Source organism: Pocillopora verrucosa, chromosome 12 (genome assembly GCF_036669915.1).
Source record: "Pocillopora verrucosa isolate sample1 chromosome 12, ASM3666991v2, whole genome shotgun sequence".
NCBI lineage: Eukaryota > Metazoa > Cnidaria > Anthozoa > Scleractinia > Pocilloporidae > Pocillopora > Pocillopora verrucosa.
Genome location: NC_089323.1, coordinates 11,047,550 through 11,067,818, shown reverse-complemented (window position 1 = coordinate 11,067,818; position 20,269 = coordinate 11,047,550). Strand labels below are relative to the sequence as shown.

General features: G+C 39.4%; 1 protein-coding gene across 1 annotated transcript; it reads left to right on the top strand.

Annotated features, from left to right (window-relative positions):
- Window positions 1–46: 46 nt before the first annotated feature.
- Window positions 47–17,842, top strand: LOC131781315 (venom phosphodiesterase-like). The gene is made up of 26 exons (XM_059097966.2): window positions 47–238; window positions 1,639–1,686; window positions 1,786–1,864; window positions 2,334–2,367; window positions 2,918–3,006; window positions 3,679–3,758; window positions 4,033–4,152; window positions 5,124–5,199; window positions 5,542–5,575; window positions 6,255–6,350; window positions 7,069–7,144; window positions 7,901–8,009; window positions 8,882–8,925; window positions 9,662–9,740; window positions 10,068–10,099; window positions 10,871–10,941; window positions 11,590–11,643; window positions 12,229–12,298; window positions 12,672–12,759; window positions 13,831–14,012; window positions 14,592–14,649; window positions 15,259–15,410; window positions 15,652–15,871; window positions 16,300–16,429; window positions 16,861–17,029; window positions 17,454–17,842. The coding sequence occupies exons 1-26, from the start codon at window positions 155–157 to the stop codon at window positions 17,598–17,600; spliced, it is 2,421 nt and encodes an 806-aa protein (XP_058953949.2). The 5' UTR covers window positions 47–154; the 3' UTR covers window positions 17,601–17,842.
- The last annotated feature ends 2,427 nt before the right edge of the window (window positions 17,843–20,269 follow it).

The following is a 20,269-nucleotide window of genomic DNA, read 5'->3' as shown; positions in this document are numbered from 1 at the left end:
CCTGACCCCCACCCCCCTTCTTCTCCTAGAGAAGCAAACATGACGATCAGACCTTTAGTTGTGATGTGTGTTCCCGCGGGACCGTAAACACTTCCGATAGTGTGCATAAATACTGATTCACTCGCAAATTGTTCAGAAAGCTTTTTGTGAAACCATGGGTGAGGGTAAAAGAGAATTAATCGCCGAGCTGGAAGACGATGAGCGAAAATATAAGGTGAAGGTAGACGGCGGATCATCGGTAAGTTGCAGTGTCTGAACTCGCATATTACTCTAAAGTGTGCGTTCGTTCTTCTCGAATGCTTTCGCATTTATAGAAGCAAATGCTGCGTGAATATGAATAGTTTATAATTGTTTGTTGGAGAGCAGTTGCAATTAAGTATTGTCAACTCCAGGGGTTTCATGCAGCACCGGTTTCCAGCGGTCTACAACCGCTTGCGAGACCACTAATCGCCGTATATTTAGCCTGCGAGCAGGTTCTCGTGTTTCGGTTTCGGTAGGGCCGCCTATTACACCATCGGCAACCGCCAATGGAAAAATACATCCTTCTGTGTTCTTCCTCGTTCTTCAAAGCATGCTGACAAGGTTGAGTTCAGTGTCCATGTAATCTGTAGTTGCTACAAGGACAGGATCGCGAATGATTCATGACTGTTGCATTCCGTGAAATCGTTCGTGCATAACATTGTTCGCTTCGACTGCGTCACGCAACTGCATCATGTAGTTTAACTTGAATCAATGCTATTAATTTGTGTTTTCTTCAGTGAGTCAAAACAAAACAAAAGCAAGGAAAAACACTCCAAGATTAGCATTACTTAAAACGGGGTATAACAGCTTCGCGACTTTGCAGTATGCAGAATCCTTGTCATCTAACATAAAGATTCAGCCAAACCATTTTGGCCAAATATAAAGTAGAAGCAGAGGCCCGAAATAGTCTCCCTTCACATTCGCTTCGGATTAGTGAATTTCGGCCTCACTTGACTGGCATTACTTTTTCTTCACCTTGCTCACGCATGTTAATACAGGCTTCGATGAAGCGCACATGGCGCACTTATTGTCATTATTAATATTTCACCCACAAATTTGCTCAACTTAATGGGTTACCATATTCCCATATTTATTTTTAAAGGGGCCACGTTTGGCGCACTGCCCGCTCCATAGCTTAGCTCGTATCGAACCGTGAAGTCAAAAGGTCTTGGTTCCAATTCTTTATAAAGTACTCGGATGTTTTCTTTCGTCGGACGCTCGTGACAAAATTGTTGCAATCCTTACGGTGGACTGTACACTGTAATTTCGCTTCTTGTAAGATCTCAAATGGAAGCCATACAAAAACCATGTGAGGAAGATTTGATAACTTTACTTTTTGGAATCTCAGAACCTAGCAGATAAAGAATTTTTGCGTAAACTTTTGAAAGGAGGTTATGGAATCATACAGCAGTTTTCAACAACTTTTTCTATAAGCGGCTGCAGATGGTGTGATAGAAGGTTGTGTCTGTTAAAGAAACCCAAACAAGATACCGTGCTAAACAGGTGGGGGACCCATGTGATAAAGTTTCAAGAGCATCAAGATTTTCCTCTAATTTAACGACATCCTGACCAACCTTTGAAAAAGACATGCCTGCGGATTCAGTTGTTGCTTTTCAGGAAAAGAAATACTTCGGCTTGAGCAAAAGACGATTGGCTTTAGTTGCGGTACGTTTATCACATTGTGTATTTCAATCGTTAACTCTTGTGGAAATTTGTTTATTATCTTATGAAGCCAACAAATTTACATACTTCCATTTCTTGTAGGGAGCAATTTTAGTCATTTTGTTAATAATTATATTACTCGTGGTGTTTCTCGTTAAAGTACGCTCAAAGAAATCCAAAGGTAAGCTTAAAGTCCTTGTGATTTATTTTGTATTTATTTATCTATTTTTTAATCTTTTTGTGGTCTGCTGGTGTTTGAACGTATTTTGATATAAGACTAAATCAGCCGACCGTGAATTTCTACTCATTGACCAAGCATTAAAACCTAGACCTTTAGACGTTTTCTTGTGAGCTCTTTACCTTAAACACCTCCATATTTGAAAAAAATACCCTTGTATTCCTCTGGAAAGACTCCACCCCACCCAGGCAAGGTTCAAACTCTCCACTCCCAAGCACAGGCGACAGTCAAATTCCCGTGGGTGCCTGGGGTGGGGGGAAGGATGTTGAAGCTTCGAATTGATCGGCGCATAACGCCTGCGTCTGAGCCTTAACGGTACAGTATTTGTTCCGGGAGAAAGAACAAGGTGGGACTTCTGTTGTTATGATGTAAAGTTTTTCTTATCTACGGTCTCTTCTTGTCTTCGTTTTAGTCAGCAAATCACCTATAGGAGGACAGGAGGAATGGTAAGACTGGGTTGAATTAAAAAAAAAAACAAAAAAACACACGAAATACTGAATGTCAAGGGATATTTTGAGCAAGCGTGTGGTATGGTTAAACCAGATACTAGCCCATTTGTATGTCAAAAGCGGGAGGATTAGCGTGAAAAATTGGCAGACATCAGCAATTAATTTGGCCGGGATTTGCATATGCCCTCGAGTAATGAAGTTACATGGTAAATCGTTACTATCGGAGAAAATAATTACCAATTTCCCGTGCGTCAATTTTGAAGCGAAATGAGCTCTTGATTCTCAATAACGATCAAATTGACAGAGATTAGTGTATTAAATCATCTTTAGAGTGTTGCCGGGCTTTAGGAAGTAGTTATATCTTTACATCTTCCTTAAAAAACAACATACAATTTCGAGAATGTGGAGAAAGAATAAAATGCTTATTTGACTATTCCTTTCATGGCACATGATGTCGTTTATGTACTTTAAGAGAGGTCATCTGAGGAAGCCGTGAAGCTATTAACTTTATTATATTTACTATGTTTTTGTAATTTATTATGGACAGCTCATCAGATCCCCTGATTATTATCTCAATGGATGGATTTCGACCAGACTTTCTTGGGAGAAATCTAACCCCTAACATCAATTATCTTGGTAAGAAAAATCTACTTCCATTCTGAACGTTTATCAGTGATCCAAATTAAAGAAGTATTCAGCAGTCCTGTAAGCAGACTGACATACAGTTACAGTTTGACGGAGAGATGAACAGACGGACCGACGGACGGACGGACGGAAGGGCCGACCGATGGACCGACGAACAAATAGACGGACGGAAAAACAGACGAGCAGACATACAGACGGACAGACAGACAGACGAACAGACAGACGGACAGTTAGACATACAATTATAAACGCAAGTTACTAAGTCATTCGTCACCTGACAAAACGTTACTTAGGGGCGTGACTAAAACAACCCCCTCTTAGACAGACAGAGAACTCGCAAAAATCTATTTATCAAGCCATCTAAAGGCTAGAAAGTAAAAAGGGTGAGCAGAGAGGAACCATGAAGTCCACTCAGTAGACCTCAGTGGTCTGGCCGACGGGCAGACAGCCATGAGCACAATTTGACTCTAAGCGGTGGCTTCAAATTTCAGTGATATCATTTCGGAGAGAAGCCTACACGCACAGCAATCTTTAGAGGACAGACAAGTTGCTTACTTTTAGAGTAATGATTATATATCTGATACTCAAAAACAATAACGATTTGATCACGAAAGTAAACAGTAACTACGATTTGTTATTAATTCTCACTTGTCTCACCGACAGCTAGCAATGGAGTTCGAGCAAAATTCCTCCTTCCTCAATTTCCCACAAAGACCTTTCCTAACCACTATTCCATGATAACGGTGAGCATGCACTTACGGAACGTAATGGTTAAATTAGGAGGACGATAATAGTGGTGGAGCGAAAAAGGCGGGAAGGGAAAAGGTTTGGACCCGACCCAAGCCTCCCTCGGTTTTTTCACTCCTCCGCTACTATCGCAACATTTACTATCCGTGCTTCGTTTCACTAACTGAACGTCTGAAACAGGCTATTACCTTACACATCAATTGGAACATTTTTCTAATTTTAATGAAATCGATCGTGACTGTTTTTTCCTATGTTTTATTCCATCACTAGGGTCTTTTTCCCTCGCATACTGGTATTGTGGCTAACAATTTCAGAGACGAAAAACTAAATGACAACTTCAGAATTGGAGGACCGACGACATCTGATCCCAAATGGTGGAAAGGCGAACCAGTGAGTAGCTTGCTTGAGTAGTTGGGGGTATTGTTGTTCACAAGAAACAAAATTTAACAGCGCAGTTTTCAAAGAGTCTGCAGTAATGCTGTGTCAGGGAGAGTGATAGGACTGATGATTTCAACAGGCCTCCTTCCCTGTCCTTTCGTGGCTGAGACGCTTGTTGGTATTTTTTTTGCTTGAACAACCCCGCCAGTTAGTTTCTTATCATCTTGGTATAAAGATCCTTCCCTCTTTTGAGACTTGTTCCATTACAATTGCCTAATGGCCAGACCCCGGTTGATCGAAGGGTGGATAACTCTATCCACTGGATACATTGTATCCTCAGGATAGCACAGCACGTTGGACAGCGGTTTATCCGTTGGATAGTGCTATTCGCCCTTTTGAACAACTGGGCTTTGATGTTTAGAGCGTTTGGATCCAAACTGGGTTGGGTCATTGAGCCGTTTTATTAGGCATGACCTTATCACGATCAAATGTCCGTTCTGTTTTATTCACGGGATATGCGATGACGTGATACTCAGTCTATCCATTGCTTCAAAAGTATGAAGTTCGGGTCTTTTCCGGCTCATAATACCTCTTTCCACCCAGGAGTGTAAATAGTGCCATCAAACTTCCGGAGAGCCTGCTGTAATGCTGAGGTGGGGGAGGGGAGTAGCCATACTCCTTACTGCAGCGTAATTATGAAATTGGACTGAGGTCTGACTTTGGATACCACTTAGCCCTTGGGTAATTTGTGCACCTTTGTGAGCGTCTAGCAAGCATCTCCAATGACTGCTTGCTCGCCGACTTACGACTACTTCGCTTGTCTACAGACAGTCAATCAAACGAAGCATCTGTTAAATCACTCAATAAGAAAACCAAGAGAAAAAAAAATTGAGGAAGGCCAAGCAGAGTTACAACAACACCAACAGTAAACAAAAGAAATCAATCAGTTGGAAGGTTGAACGTCTCCTATCTCTCATTTATAGTTGTGGGTGACCGCCATTAAGCAAGGTCTTGTGTCTGCGTGTTACTTCTGGGTCGGGTCTGACGTTCCTATTGAAGGTAAGATGTGTCTGTAGGGAATTTTATGATAAACTGAATGAATGACGCACTCATTGGTTCTTGCTTGTGATCTATGGTAGAACAGACATATACATGACGTCTCCATCAACAAGTATTTCTTTTTGTTGTCATTAAAAAATTACATTCCATTTTTCCGTGGGTCTGCACAGTAACAGATCACGGCAGACGTCAAATTATGGTAACAACATTACTGACAAACTCGGCTGCGCGTTTTTGTGCCACTTTTTTATTCTGTCCACATTTTAACGTCATCTGTGATCTAGTACTAAACAGACACACCAAATATATTTGTTAATTTGACGCCGCTAATTTTTCTTTTAGGAATATTACCCAACTTCACATATGCCTACAATCAGTAAGTATTTTATCATAGAGAGGAGGAGTTTTGTGTGAACAGTTGTCTGAGATAAATGATGTGCCGATTATGCTTTCAATATGATGAACGCTGAATTTGCGATCATAAGACAAAAATGGATGTAAGAACCATTGGGAGCAAGTCTCTACTTATCGCCTTTTCTTTTGGGGGGGGAGGAGGGGGGGACAGGGATTTGGAGGATGTTGATTGTGTCCCGATAAAATTTACCTGAGCCCTCATAAGGCTTTGAACCCCCCTCCCCCCCCCTCCCATTTCATTAGCAGTTAATTTTCTGTCGATTTTCTATAGTCCCTCTTTTTACTTTGTTGACGAGACCATGCGACTCCCCCAAAATCCTCCACCCTCAGCCGCAGGGGAATAAATAATTGCTGCTCCCTTCTTTTGTTTTCAGTTTTTGCATTCACTTCATTTTACTTACTTTTCTCAATTTCTACAGATTAAAACATCTTAAATACACGCTTGTCATGAGTTATATACGTGTTCTAGAAAAACGAAACAAACCTAAACAACAAGTAGAAACCAACAATAGGAAAACTAGGAACAACGAAGCAAAATGTTTACGTAAAGGAAGAGACCAAAGGAAAAAGGGAGAAGAAAATTTGCAGAGATGTTTTTTCACCTAACCTGTGCTTTAACTGGTTTTATTTTTTTATATAAGGACTCATCCGTTTGAAGCTCGTGTGGATAAAGTTCTTAGCTGGTTGGATCTGCCATCCCACTGTACCGCAGATAATACCAACAATGAAGGCAAACGGTAACAAATACGCACACTGTTCTTGTCATTATTAATTTGTCTTTAAGGATATATCTTAGTTTTGTTCTACTTAAACTCCTGTTTGCAAGATTTTCCTCTGATTTGATGTAGATGGAGGTTTCTGTGTATGGATGTTGTATTGTTTTTTATAAAATAATTCAAATAGTACGCGCGCTCTGATTGGCCATAAAACCATTTTACATGAGCGCATGTAAACACGGTTTTTCATTAGTTATTTCTTTCATTCTATTATTTCTTAGTCATTTCTTTCATTAGTTATTGCTAATCTACTTCGCGTCGTGGTTTCCTACGCTTATCTCGTGTTCTCCCAACCTCCCGCGTGTTTACATCAGGCTATGTAAACACGGAAACCATTTTGCATTTCTTCAATCTACAGTTAAGATTAATGTTTTCTCGAGGAATGTAAGGTTCGAATTAACTTTTGCTCCTGGTGATGCAATGACAAAACGTTGCGACGCCGAATTCGTGCAAGGCTGATTTTGAGAGTTTAAGAGGAAGAAGTTGGTATTTCCATCTCGGAAAATCAGTAGAGCTGTGACCTTACATTTGTCCAGAGAGTATATTCTCTGAGTTTTTCTATGCCGTCTGCCGACCATTTTTGATGTCATAAACAATGCGTTCTTTGAGAATATTAGTTGTAGGCTGCTAAAAATCCATTTTTACTTAAATGCACTAACTTTGGTCATTTGGTGCCCAGGCGGCCCTCGTTCATAACTCTGTATTTCCATCAACCTGATTACATTGAGCATCGCGCAGGACCAAACTCAGAGAAGGTAAGTTTGACGCTTTGCTGTCCCACCTAAATTACGAGGTACACTTAAGCGGACGGTCTAGAAAGGAAAGTTTCTCATCATCATTGTTAAAAGATTGGATGCCAACATTCTTCATTCTTTCTTGTCGAGATAAAATGGGAGAGAATTATTTCTTCCTGATCTTATATTATTTCCTTGAGCCTCTCTTCCCACTATACAATGTTGAAAACAAAAAGGCGAAAAAAATTGGGTTGTCTAGGGACGGATGGAGGGATGAAGTGGAAACTTAATCTGAGAGTAAGCAAAATTTGACATCATGACTGAATATTGGGTCGCGACAGCTTTTTTGTCCGCCCTAGCTAATACAAAGACTCAAAACCCAAACAGGGGAGGGAAGGGGGGATCTCTGAAGGATAGAGCTGACATTCGAAAGGCAAGCCTATCTTATTTCTATATATATGTATATATATAAAGGGCCGTTCCCTCCCTCGTACCTGTACCCAAAAGGTGTACATGACCTTTGCCAATTGTTTTTTTTTTCTATGTAAAGTTTTAAAGATACGTCCAGAAATGTATGCAGAAACGAAAATGGCGAAAACTCGTCGTCAAATCCGCCGAGCTGATTTCGCTCTGACGAATTTGACTAAATTCGCCGAAAGTGTTTAATCCGTCAACATTCACTTGGTTTGAAGAAATTTTGTCAATTCTAACTTTAGAGTTACTTCGCGCATTTCTGGACATAAGTGGAGTTTTCCTACTTTTTCTACATTTTTATAGACCAATGCGCAGTACAAAAGAGTGGACGATATGATTGGAAGACTGTGGAAGGGACTAAAGGATCGATCCATGCAGGACAAAGTAAACATGGTCCTTGTTGGAGATCACGGTACGATAATTGGATTATCCAGTTAAGCTTTCTCGTGTGATTGGGTTGCCTTAAAGTCAGCGCCCGTGCTTGAAATCTCAAATCACTTTTGGTACATGGATGGGCCCAACTTTCGGTACCCCGCCCTCTGACTCCATAGGGGGTAACTCCCTAATTCTCACCATTTCAGTACAGAAATGGTTAGGGTATCTACCACGCTTCGAAACTGGAAGGGACTAAAGGATCGATCCATGCAGGACAAAGTAAACATGGTCCTTGTTGGAGATCACGGTACGATAATTGGATTATCCAGTTAAGCTTTCTCGTGTGATTGGGTTGCCTTAAAGTCAGCGCCCGTGCTTGAAATCTCAAATCACTTTTGGTACATGGATGGGCCCAACTTTCGGTACCCCGCCCTCTGACTCCATAGGGGGTAACTCCCTAATTCTCACCATTTCAGTACAGAAATGGTTAGGGTATCTACCACGCTTCGAAACTGGAAGGGACTAAAGGATCGATCCATGCAGGACAAAGTAAACATGGTCCTTGTTGGAGATCACGGTACGATAATTGGATTATCCAGTTAAGCTTTCTCGTGTGATTGGGTTGCCTTAAAGTCAGCGCCCGTGCTTGAAATCTCAAATCACTTTTGGTACATGGATGGGCCCAACTTTCGGTACCCCGCCCTCTGACTCCATAGGGGGTAACTCCCTAATTCTCACCATTTCAGTACAGAAATGGTTAGGGTATCTACCACGCTTCGAAACTGAGGAGAGAAAAGTCGCTTTTGCTAGAACTCCGTTATCAGTAAACGTATGGTTCCTTCTTTACTTGGTATTTGTTGTTTCTTGGAGATACGAACTTTAAACAAATATTTGAATATGTTTTGTTAGGTATGGCTCCAAAAAGTTGCCAGCGAATCGTTTATACAGACGCAGTAAGTAGTTGCAAGTTTTTTTTTAATTGACAGAGCGTAAACTGGAAAAAAATTACCAAGAACTGTCATCTTTAGAGCCGACGTATGCTCCCCATACCAAACAATTTTTTATCCCCTGTGAATTAAATAATGATTTTTTTTGACAACCAAACAATAGATTACCAATGAGACTGGGATGTTAAGCCACTTCTTGTGAACTGAACTCTCTAGTTTTGCATGTGCTGCGTGTTTGCTGAGGCAATTTTTTTCCAAACGGCAGCGTCTGTAGTCGATTTTAAAGTCAGTAGGAAGAAGATCCAAAATGAAAGCAGAATTTTCTGTGTGTCGTCATTTTGGATCACGTGAATTTTCGCGGTTTTTTTAGTTTTATGTCTACCATCCCCATGCTGAACTTGAAAGCAAAATATGTACGATAATTAGATGGCAGCGAATACGCGACGTAACAGTTTCTAAGGCGGAGCCCAGCTGGAAAAAATCGAATTGATATTATTGTTGTTGTTTGTTTTTTCAGCTTGTCGGAAATTTTTCGGAATCTTTCGTTTGCACAAAATTTTCGGCTTTTTTGACGAATATGTTTCAGTCGTGGATTTTTTTTAAAGTCATGAGCAGAGTAGTTCTGGACTTTAATACGATCCCACTAAAATATCGGACTCGTTTGTGCCAGTAAATTTGATCATTCAAGAATTTAACACGAGGACCTACGCCTTAACAAACAACGTTTTTAACTTTCTTTCAGTACAATGTAACTCTCGATGATGTATATTCCCCTCAGTGGTACGGAGGGGCATTCATAACAATGAATCCGAAACCGGGAGGTATGTAAACGCGTTCAGTAGGGAAGAGAGGGAGGGGTAAGATACACCCTCGGCGAAGGCTAATGCCCGTCTTTAGAATAGATGATTTTTTTTGACGGAGAATGTTTAATAAGTGTTCGTACCTGTCTTGGATGATTATGAAATTCGCTTTCCTGAAAGGTGGTTGACTAAAGTCTGTACCAAAACATTCAACTGATACTTTCAGGCCAACGAAAGGATTTCGATTTACAATAAAACGAAAAAAAATAGAGCACGATTCTTTATCAAAAAGAGAGAGCAAGAAGTGTTAGAACGTTTATTTTGTACAGTGGGCTATTTTTCTTTCAGTTTCAGCGGAAGAAATTGTGGCTCGTTTACAAGTAAGTTGTTTTTCATATTTGCAAACTTTACAAAATAAATTTTCAACTGAGCAAACTTCATATGTTTATATATTATTTAAATAATGAAGAAGTATTTATTTATGGTATTCGACCACAGGTGACCCAAGCATACTGTATGTGATTCCAGGATGTAAAGGTCACAAACATGAATATCCGAAAGGCTGAATATGTACATTAGCTGGAGCAGTACAAGCCAAAATTTACTCGCTATGAAATCTATCCCCGTCTATTAGTGTTGAATCGCTATTGAGTTCATTGACGTCGATATTCCCTGAATACGATTGTTCGAGCGGCAAAAGTTTCCAAATTCTTCTGTGTCGGCGCGAGGGGTCCTCCGTTTTTTCATCCATTATGGCTTAATTCGCGTTGTCGTTAGCCTCATTACGAGCGGCCTTACTGCGGGATTCAATGAATGGAAGAGTGTTATAATACTTATGGATACAGGGATAGATTTTGTATTGCGGAAATTCGGCTTGTGCTACATCAGGCTATACACATATTTCTGCCTAAAACCTCTTACAGAGTACGCTCGGGCCACCTGTCAATTGGCAAGTTATATTACCACTCCCTGTGGATTAGTGCGTTAATGTGTGATTTAGACTCATATTTCGGTTATTGTTGTCATCTTTTCCAAAACTGGAAAGGGTTTTCTTTTCTCTTGTGAAGTATGCCCAATTTTCTTTGTGCCTCTGAAGAAGTTTGTTGTAACTTAACTAAATCCTTGACGTATTTATAAATGTTCGTTTTTAGTGTAAGAATCCACACTTTCGCGTGTTTTTAAAAGAGAACCTTCCCAAGCGACTTCACTACTCTGATAACAGGTAAACATGAGGTTTATTGTTCAGTTTCCAAAAGTTTTCTTTAATTAATGATAAGTCTCAAATGCATTTGATCTTTTCGTCTTTTTGTTTTCATTTTACTTACGCTTGTTGTTAGTTCAATGTAACGGCATAATCTTGGATGAGATGTGAGGCCGAAATAAAAAGAAGCACAATACTTGAAATTGGACGAACAAGTGGACTGGAATTTTAGTCTTCGGAAGACTGGGGCGATTAAGTGGCTGGTACTTCGGACTTAGAAATAAGAAGTACCAAACCTTTACAAGATGAAAAAAGAGGATGAAATAAGGAATGAATTGAAGTGCCTTTCACCGAAAATCATAGCATTTGAAGAATTAGCCTTGACGTTTTTGGTCGTAAAATACTTTGCTTTTTGCCAAATCTGCTGCCGGGAGAGTCGTAGTTAATACTGGTTTCTTGGATTTAAGGGTTGGGGGTGAGAAGCACTTTTAGCAATTGAGTTTTGCGTTCTGTGCGTGTGAGAGAAAGGAGATTTACCACGCAATTAACGAAATCACCAGCAGCTGCCAGTGCCTGTGTGTAGGATAATTCATCTGAATTGACTGCATTCCAGTAATTGTTTTAGACATTATGCGTTCTTGAAGGCGTCTCTGATTCGCTATCTTTCAGGAGGATTGGACGAATTATCCTAATTCCGGAAGACGGCTGGCTGGTAGGATTCAAGTGAGTGCAGTGCGTCATGTAATGATCATTAATACACATTTGTACTAATTATTTCTAACAAAGATACACGTGTGGAAACGCCTCATGGAGGGAGATAAGTCACTCAAATGTGGTAGAATTCATGGCTCGAGATCGGTGAAACCGTGTTTGTCCGAAAAAGGTGATTGAATCAAGTTAGGATAATTTGGTTTTATGAAATGAGTTGAAAATGTAAACTGACCATCGTAAAGAGTTTCAAAGCTGACGTCCCGAGCGTTAGCCCTCCGTCAGAGCTAGAGAGTAGAGGCTGACGATCAAAACGTCAGCTTTAGAATCTCTTTGAAGTAGCCAATTAACATTATGAACCTATTTGATAAAAATGAATAAAGGGGGTCGGTTTCTAAAGAATCTATGCAGCTGGGGGTTATTATAAGTGATATTACCCCCCAGCTGGGGGTTATTATCAGTGATAACCCCCCCCCCCAGCTGGGGGCTATTATCAGTGATAACTACCCCCAGCAGCATAGATTCTTAAGAAACTTACCCCCTTTATTCATTTGTTTATTTCTCAGTTTTAATTTGTTTTATTTGATTTGTTCTTTCCAGCTCCACTAGTGGGATCTGGTTCTGTGATGGTGGAGATCATGGTTACGACAACATAGATCCTAACATGCGGGTATCAACAATATTAAACGATACACAAAATCCTTAACTTTGAATTTAAACCCGGCTGTATATGTAATTTACTTCTCAAGCATGTCGTAAATTATAGTCTCATTTTGTCCTTTAGCTGCCTTCCCTTCCAGTGGTACACTTAGGATATTTTTTCGTTTGTGCCTTAAAACAAATTACATATGTATAATAATGCTAAATATCATCAACGCTGCCGATGTTTTTGACGATGTTTGTGGGACAAAATTAAAAGGTGGAGCCGAAAGTTTGTCTGTTGATTGGTCAATTTCGATCGACCATCCACAGCCGACTTACGCATTATTGCCAATCATAATACGGCAAAAGTGATACATCATCATTTTTTTCTTTGTTTCCAGACTCTATTCGTAGCTCATGGTCCCACTTTCAAGAAAGGAGAAGTAGTAGATCATTTCCTCAGTACGGAACTTTACGGCATGATGGCAGGTAATTTGCTTTTCGTTTTCAAGCACTTAGATGTCTTAACACGTCAAGCTAAAACCAACTCGCCTTATCAAGGTTACCTCACTAGAGTTTGGTCTAAGCTTTTTGTTTGCTCAAACGTTGTTTGGCGAGTTTTTGGTTGCCGTTTGCTAAATTCGTTTGACCTCTGATCGCGGTAATCCGTTAGTGCACTAGTTGGCGAATTGTCAGTGGTCGAGAGATCAACTTTTTTAAAGTAGAATATAGGCTACCTATCGAGATACGCAGCTTCCAGCTCTGATCAGCCTGTCCGGCCTCACACACGTCAGCTTTCACTGTAGTTTTCTATGGGATTGCGCGAGCGAGTTCGAAGGGGTGATATAATAAATATAATTACAAAGTATTCTAGAACTTTCTGGAAGCTTACAACGAAACTATTCTTGTAGAGTTACATCATAATTATATAACCCGGTAGAATGTTCTAGAAATATCCAGAAATAACTACTTTTGTACAATCACGAAATACGTGAAATGGTTAATGACGTCAGGATATAGAAGACTGCAAAATGGGCGTTTACAAAAGAATTTTCGTTAAAAAAGCGAAACGGTGTCCGTTTTAATCTCGCAATTAAATCTTGGCTACGTTTTCTCCTCGGCTTACAGAAAAATGAAGTCGACAATTGGCTTCAAAATGACAATAAATTTCTCCTCGGCTAACTGAGAAATGAAGTCGGGAATTGACCTCAAAAGGTGAAGGAATGTAGATCACTGTTTACTCCTGGCGCCTCTAGAAAGTCTAAATTCCCCCCCCCCCCCTCCCCCCCTCTTACAACACCTCGTTGAATAACACGGTTTTTCTAGGAAACCGATGCTGCTTTTTCACACTCTGCTGAGGTTTGAGCGAGCCACGACAAAATCCTCCACTGTCCTTTGAGTTACTCTCTGAATCACGGCTCGCTTTGAAGCGATGCTTGATCGTGGAGACTCTAGCGAGGAGACGTACTAAACATTTGCAGCAAAATAGAACGAAATTGGTTCCTGGAAGGAAGTCTTTACATTCTATTTCTGAAAAAATCAGTCTCTATTCGTTCTCAGATATACTCGGGCTCAAGCCAGCCCCGAACGATGGAACACCTGGTAGCTTGCGGCATCTACTGGATCCAAGTGTCGATATTGATGTCCTTGAGACTGAGTCCGACGGAAAGTTAATGAGAACTGACATCTGCCGGAAACCTGCAGGTTTTGACAACTGCAGTCAGTGCATTTGTAAATTTTGTGTAAGTGGTGAAATGCTGTTTTTTTTCCTATAGTTGCAATAGAATGCGGTTGCAGTATAACTGCAATCGCATTCTATTTCAATATAACTGCAATTAAATGCAGTTTATAACTTGAGAAGTATGATCAGTAGCGAATGACTCACCGATTTTTCTAGAAGGTATTACACTCATCTGTTCTGAAGAACTTATTTGTCCAATGAATTTTAGAGTACATCAAAAGAGCAAAAATAGGGGGAGGAGTAGAAAATGTATAGCTAATTCGTTTCAAGGGTTCCTACCTGTTTATCCTTTTAAAGTGGATATCTCTCGTTTTATTAACTGGTGATTCATCTGAATTTTTCAATTCATCAATGTCACCATAAATTCGCTTTTACATTTGAATTTGATGCTGATCTGTTAACTTTATCTGGTCAAAGCTTAAACTGAGATAATGATTTTATGCAAAGTGTAGTGGTAATTGCGAGAAGCACAAAATGAATTAAGGCCTGTTAGTACATGTGGTAAACTGAATACAATTTTTGGGAGGAGCAATTCACGTTCCTGTGGTAATGTCCTTTTTTCTCTTTGTTTGTTGAATAGGATAAAAGAGCAGAAGTTATTCTAAGTGACAAGAAGCTAGACATGTCAGACCAAGAGAGTAAAGACATATTTTTGGTTATACGTACTTGTTTGCATCTTTTAGAGACTTTGCGCAGACCATTTTGACTACAACTTTTTATGAAAAAAGAAGTAATTTAAACATTTGCGATAGTTTACTTTCAATATTAGTCTAAAATTCTTGAAGACAACAAATTTAAATTTACTTTTTGCCATCCATTGCAAAATTTGCTGCAGATAACGTGGTTACTTATACCAAAAGAATGGTTTTATAATAAGCAGAAGTAACTTTTAAATCGGCATAAGGCAAACCAGTTAGGTCTTTTTTTACAGAGCTGAGAGACTTTAAATCGAAACTGCCTTTAAGAAAGAAGAGCTGGACTTGTGGCATTAAGGTCCTTCGGATTATAAGTCTACATCGCTCACATTCTTCAGCCACGCAGCCTCCTCCTCTTAATGTTTTTGCTGAAAGGAGATTTTAGTCTTAGACTTAGACTTAGTCGTAAACTACACTAACATTTCATCCACAAGTAAACGCCCACAGTCGAGTTATTTTCTCATAAGGAACTATTATAATTATCATTGATTGATATTATTTTCGTTTTTTATTCTGTTTTATGTATGTTTGTTTGTTTTTTTTTTATCCTAGTATCTGAATTTCAGGCGACACACCTCCCGTGGGGAGTACCTGAGGGTGGAGCTGGTCGAGAGGGTTGTATTCTAGCGCAGAAGGGTTTTGTGACAGGCTATAGCACTTCTCTACGTTTACCTTTATGGGTGGCCTATAGACTTGATGGAGAGGTACGTAAAACCAGGATCATTCAGTTTGATGAGAAGGTAATTAGTAAACATTTGGGAACCGCCATGAAAACGTTAGCGCCTTAGGAGGATGTGTGATAGAGCTCTTTTCTGCCTACAGCCTTTTAATCGCGTCACTGGCAGTGACAGTGTCATTGCGACATCTCAGAGATTATCAACGGACAAGAAACCCTCTGAAATTTGTGTGGGTCTCTATATGTGCTATATGTTCTCTTTTACCCAGAAAGCCTCACAGTCAGGAACCCGAAGAGATTGTTTCCGAAAAGATACTCGCCTTACCGATTCTCAGGCCTCGCTCTGCAAACACTACAAGTATTCGGGTGTTGACCGCGGACACATGGCGCCGAATGGTGACTTTGACTCTTCTAATGAAAATGATGAGGCATGGATGGATACATATCTTTTATCTAACATAGCACCACAATACCATGGATTCAACGCAGGTAAGGGTAAAAAAAAAAAAACAAAAACATTTATACCCAAAGATACGATACACGTTATACTATAAACTATAATGGAACGAAACAATGCATTACACACCTTGGATCCTTAACACCAGGATCAGCAATTTCAAGAACGTCACAAGAGTAAATTGAATGATTATTGATTTTGAGATTGCATATTAAATAGAGAAAGATGAACGTTCTCGGTAGCTGAGGATCAACATCAAACAGTGGAGTCCGAAGCTCTAGAGTTCGATTCCTTGTAAGTGTCGCCCTTTTTCTTCGTGCGATGTTCCGGACGAGACGGAAAAAAACATATTTTGTTTTTGACTAAAAGGTGTTGATGGTTTGATTTTATCCTTGTCTGTGGTTGTTTTTCAACATTCTGCGAAATCCAGCTAACATTTTATCGTACATGTATTCGTCAGGTATTTGGTTGAAGGCTGAAGATATGGTCCGGGATCTTGCAGCAAACTATTCACATGTTTACGTCATAAGTGGTTCAATATTCGACGAGAATGCCGATGGACTCCGAGATGAAGATGAGAGCATAACGAGGTTAGTACTCAAACTAAAATTATCTTTATAACGCGGTGGGGCGTGTACCACGGTCCACGTCGGATGTCTTAGTAAGTGAAGAAACTTCGTCAAGTAATCGATACTGATAGAAGGTAAAGTTCGTCCGGTCCTTTTTTTATGGGGGGGGGGGGGTAGGTTTCTAACGAAACTGTGCGGCTGCGTCTGTCGGAGAGTCTAACAAAATGATTTGGTTTTATCAACTAAGTTGATAAAATACATGTAAATCGGCCACTATCAGGAGTTTCAAAGCTGACGTATCGAGCGTTTGCCTTTCGTCAGAGCGATTCTCTGACAAGAGTTAAGGCTCGAAACGTCCGCTTTGAAACTCTTTGCAGTGTCAAATTTACATTATCAACTCAGTTGTTAAAACCAAATAATCTTTTTTTACGCTTTCCGTTTTTATTTCAAAGGTGGCTCAAAAATGACACCAGTTCAGTGGCCATACCTACTCATTACTATAAAATTATCATGCGGTGTGACACCAGTAAGAAGCCGTATTACAAAGTGCCCGGATGTGAAGGAAGACTTGGCGTCATTTCTTTTGTATTACCTCACTTGCCAAAGCTTCCCTGTTTCAAGGTAAGCGTGGTGCAATAGCTTTTGTCCGCCTTGATTTCAATACAGGTTGTCAGTCATTCATTTCCAGTTCCTTGTTTACTTGATTTTCAAATACTTTGTTCTGTTAACGGCTGGCGAGTGAAGATGATTCAAGAGAATCAGCTTCTATAGTTCTGCGCAGGTCACCTAAGGGCCTAATGAAAAGCCGCCAAAAAATATTGAAATAGAGCGCTTCATTGAATCCAACCATCCAGAAGTTTTCCTTAAAATGCTGAATTAGTAGCTACATTTACATGTAGGTCGAAAATCCATCGTGGTATTAAATTAAATTATTTATCTCTACAAGGAGCTCGTGTGTAGGAATTGTTTCTTTTTTAACCTTTTCTATTTCATTTAATGTTCTTCTATTGTTGTGAAACATATTTCCGTTTCTTACTTTTTGCAGTATGAATCGTCTTCCAAGTATCTTCTTGAAAATACGGCTAGAGTTCGTGACATCGAACTTTTGACAGGGATCAAGTTTTTCAGCGGATTACCACCGGCGGAACAGGCGCGACTCAAAACTATTTCACCGGTCAAATTGTGGCCCTGAGCAATTAAGTTGGATGGAAGAAGTTTGAAGACCATTCTATTTTACTCTTAAAACACTACTCAAATGATTAAATAACATGGAGAGAACTTTGAAAATTGAACAATGAAGGAAAATTATGATCTAAGTGTGGTTATCCTTTAGAAAGCGCAAGCTTGCCAAGTACAAAATCCACAGTGGTATTTTTCCATCCAAAGCTTTCCTTGGTACCGTTGGTTGTCAGGAGTTGTCCTCACACATAAAATGTAGAGTTATATATTATATATAATATATATATATATATATATATATATATATATATATATATATAATATTTTTTCACCCCTCTCCCCCTTCCAAGTTTGTTCAATAATTACCCTTGTTCCTATTCCATCTTGTAGACCAACATTGAGAGGGGCAGGGAGGGGGAGATAGTAATTGTATCAAAAACTGTGTCTAGGAGTGTAGCTAAAATGCCATGGATTATCGACTTTTACCTCTAGTCCTCAGATCGGTTGTTTAATCAGATGATAGAGATGACGCCGATTTAGATCGGTTAACGAATTTTCAGGGATAACTTTATATTGGTTGCCATCTCGCTAGACGAGAGGTAACAACACGTAACAAGTTCAGTATTCAAATTGTATGCCTGATTTGGTGATCTGAAAATCTTGAAAAGATTTTACTTGCCTGGAGGCGATGATAGGCATAATGGCCAGAAACAAAACAATAATTTCTGTGTAAAAGTTGGAATTAGACGCAATTTCGGAAAAACGTAGTTCCCCATAGCAAGAACATGTTAAAAAGATTGAAAAGACTAATCCCTCGTAGGTTCTTCGTATTCACAAAGAAATAAGATCAGAATATAGAATACTGATAAATAAAGAATGTTTTGAGGCTAGTAAGTCATTAAATAACAATAAAGATAAACCTCCTAGTGCAATAATTATGTAAAAAAACTGTATACTGATTCGCATAATTAGCTGGTCTGTTTGAAAATTGACGCAATAATGCCTGACTATTTCATTGCATGAGCTAAATATTCGCACACAAGTTTCAGTTAAGCTTAAAATGAGTTTAACTCGCTGTTTTACAATTAAAGCACCAGAAAGGTGGTCCATTCGACAGTTAGTCACCGCTAGAGCGATATTGGTTCGTACATTCATTATAATTCATCAGTTATAACCACTAATAACCAAAATTTAGTTATGACAAAAAATCCATCGGTTGCTATTCGGTGGATATCTCGTGGCACGAGACGTTTCGCTGTCGATAAATATTCGGACAAAATACTCAACGCAATGCCAAGCAAGAGCTCTTAAACTACTTCCTCAGTGCAACTTACTCACCGTGTTAAGGCCTAAACCACCTTTTACTGGTTGCACTTTCAATATCATCTTTGTTCACAAAGAAAGGTTCCATTTGGCTACGATCAGTACTACCAAACGTTTCTTCCACATATCCAACAACTGAATGGAACTTTGAAGGCCAACATAAAATAAAGAGACCCGTTCGTGAGGCTACTGGAAAAAAAGAACGAAAGTTTGTTGCGATCTTTTTTTCCGAAATGAGTTTTAAATTCGCAACTTGAGCTATTGACAAAACCTGCACAGTGTGTAACCGCGTAATGTACGTACTAAATGTTTTGCTTTGTATTGATAAGATGCTAATTTGAAGAGCTCCATAATCTACTTCAAGCTCCATTGGACCAAGTTGTCTATAATGGTGTCTTTTGTCCTTGCTCTTACATGACATTACTTTAAGGTTCTAAACATGTCTCTTCACATACTCCATGGATGGGTATTACAAGGTACATGAAATTTGGTTTTATTAATTGAAATGATAATATAAATTGGCCACGGAAACTTTAGAAACCCTTTGCGGTGGTTGATTTAAATTATGAACTCATTTGAGAGAACCAAATTAACTTATAACAGAGATTAATCTGTTCAAATTTAGCTTGCATTGTGGGCGCAGTTGGGTCTCTAGTGTGAGAGGAGTACAAACCCGCTCGTTATAGGAAAATTTCCCAGACGTATAGTAGCGATATTTGTTACACATAGAGAAAACAACCGATAGAACAACGTAATTCGTTCCATTTGTACTGTTTCAGTCAAGACAAGTCGCTGTTATACTGCGGGGAGGCAAGTTTCAGTGACAATCCATCTTTTTTTGTGGTTATTTTAAGCTTGTTTAGTTGTTTACTTGACACGAATAGCCTATTGTTTTTTTCTATCGAGTGTCGAAAAACCGACACCAAAGTAACTGCAACTTCCTATTGGAACAAAGGTTAATTATTAACCATCGTTAACCAGTGAGGACTACAAGTGAAAACCGCAGGCAACCTGCTTGAAGCGCGAGAAAACGATTTTATTTTGCATTTGATTGGTTGAAATAGTGGCGTGAGTTTTCTAGATTAATCACAGAGCGAGGTTAAACAAAGTCAAAGCAATCCAGGATCAATCAATTGAAAACTAGGGTCGTAGAACTAATGTTGGCGATAATATTCTGTTATTTTGGAAACATATATTTATCTTGGGAAATTAACTTTTAAGATGACCATGGGAGAAAACACGATTTATTCTTGTTTTTACTATCTTAGAGATGATAACGACGGTCAAAAGGGTTGGTGACTTTGTTTAATAACCGGTTATGTACTATATTCGTGGGAAGAAACCGCTGAAGATTAGCCA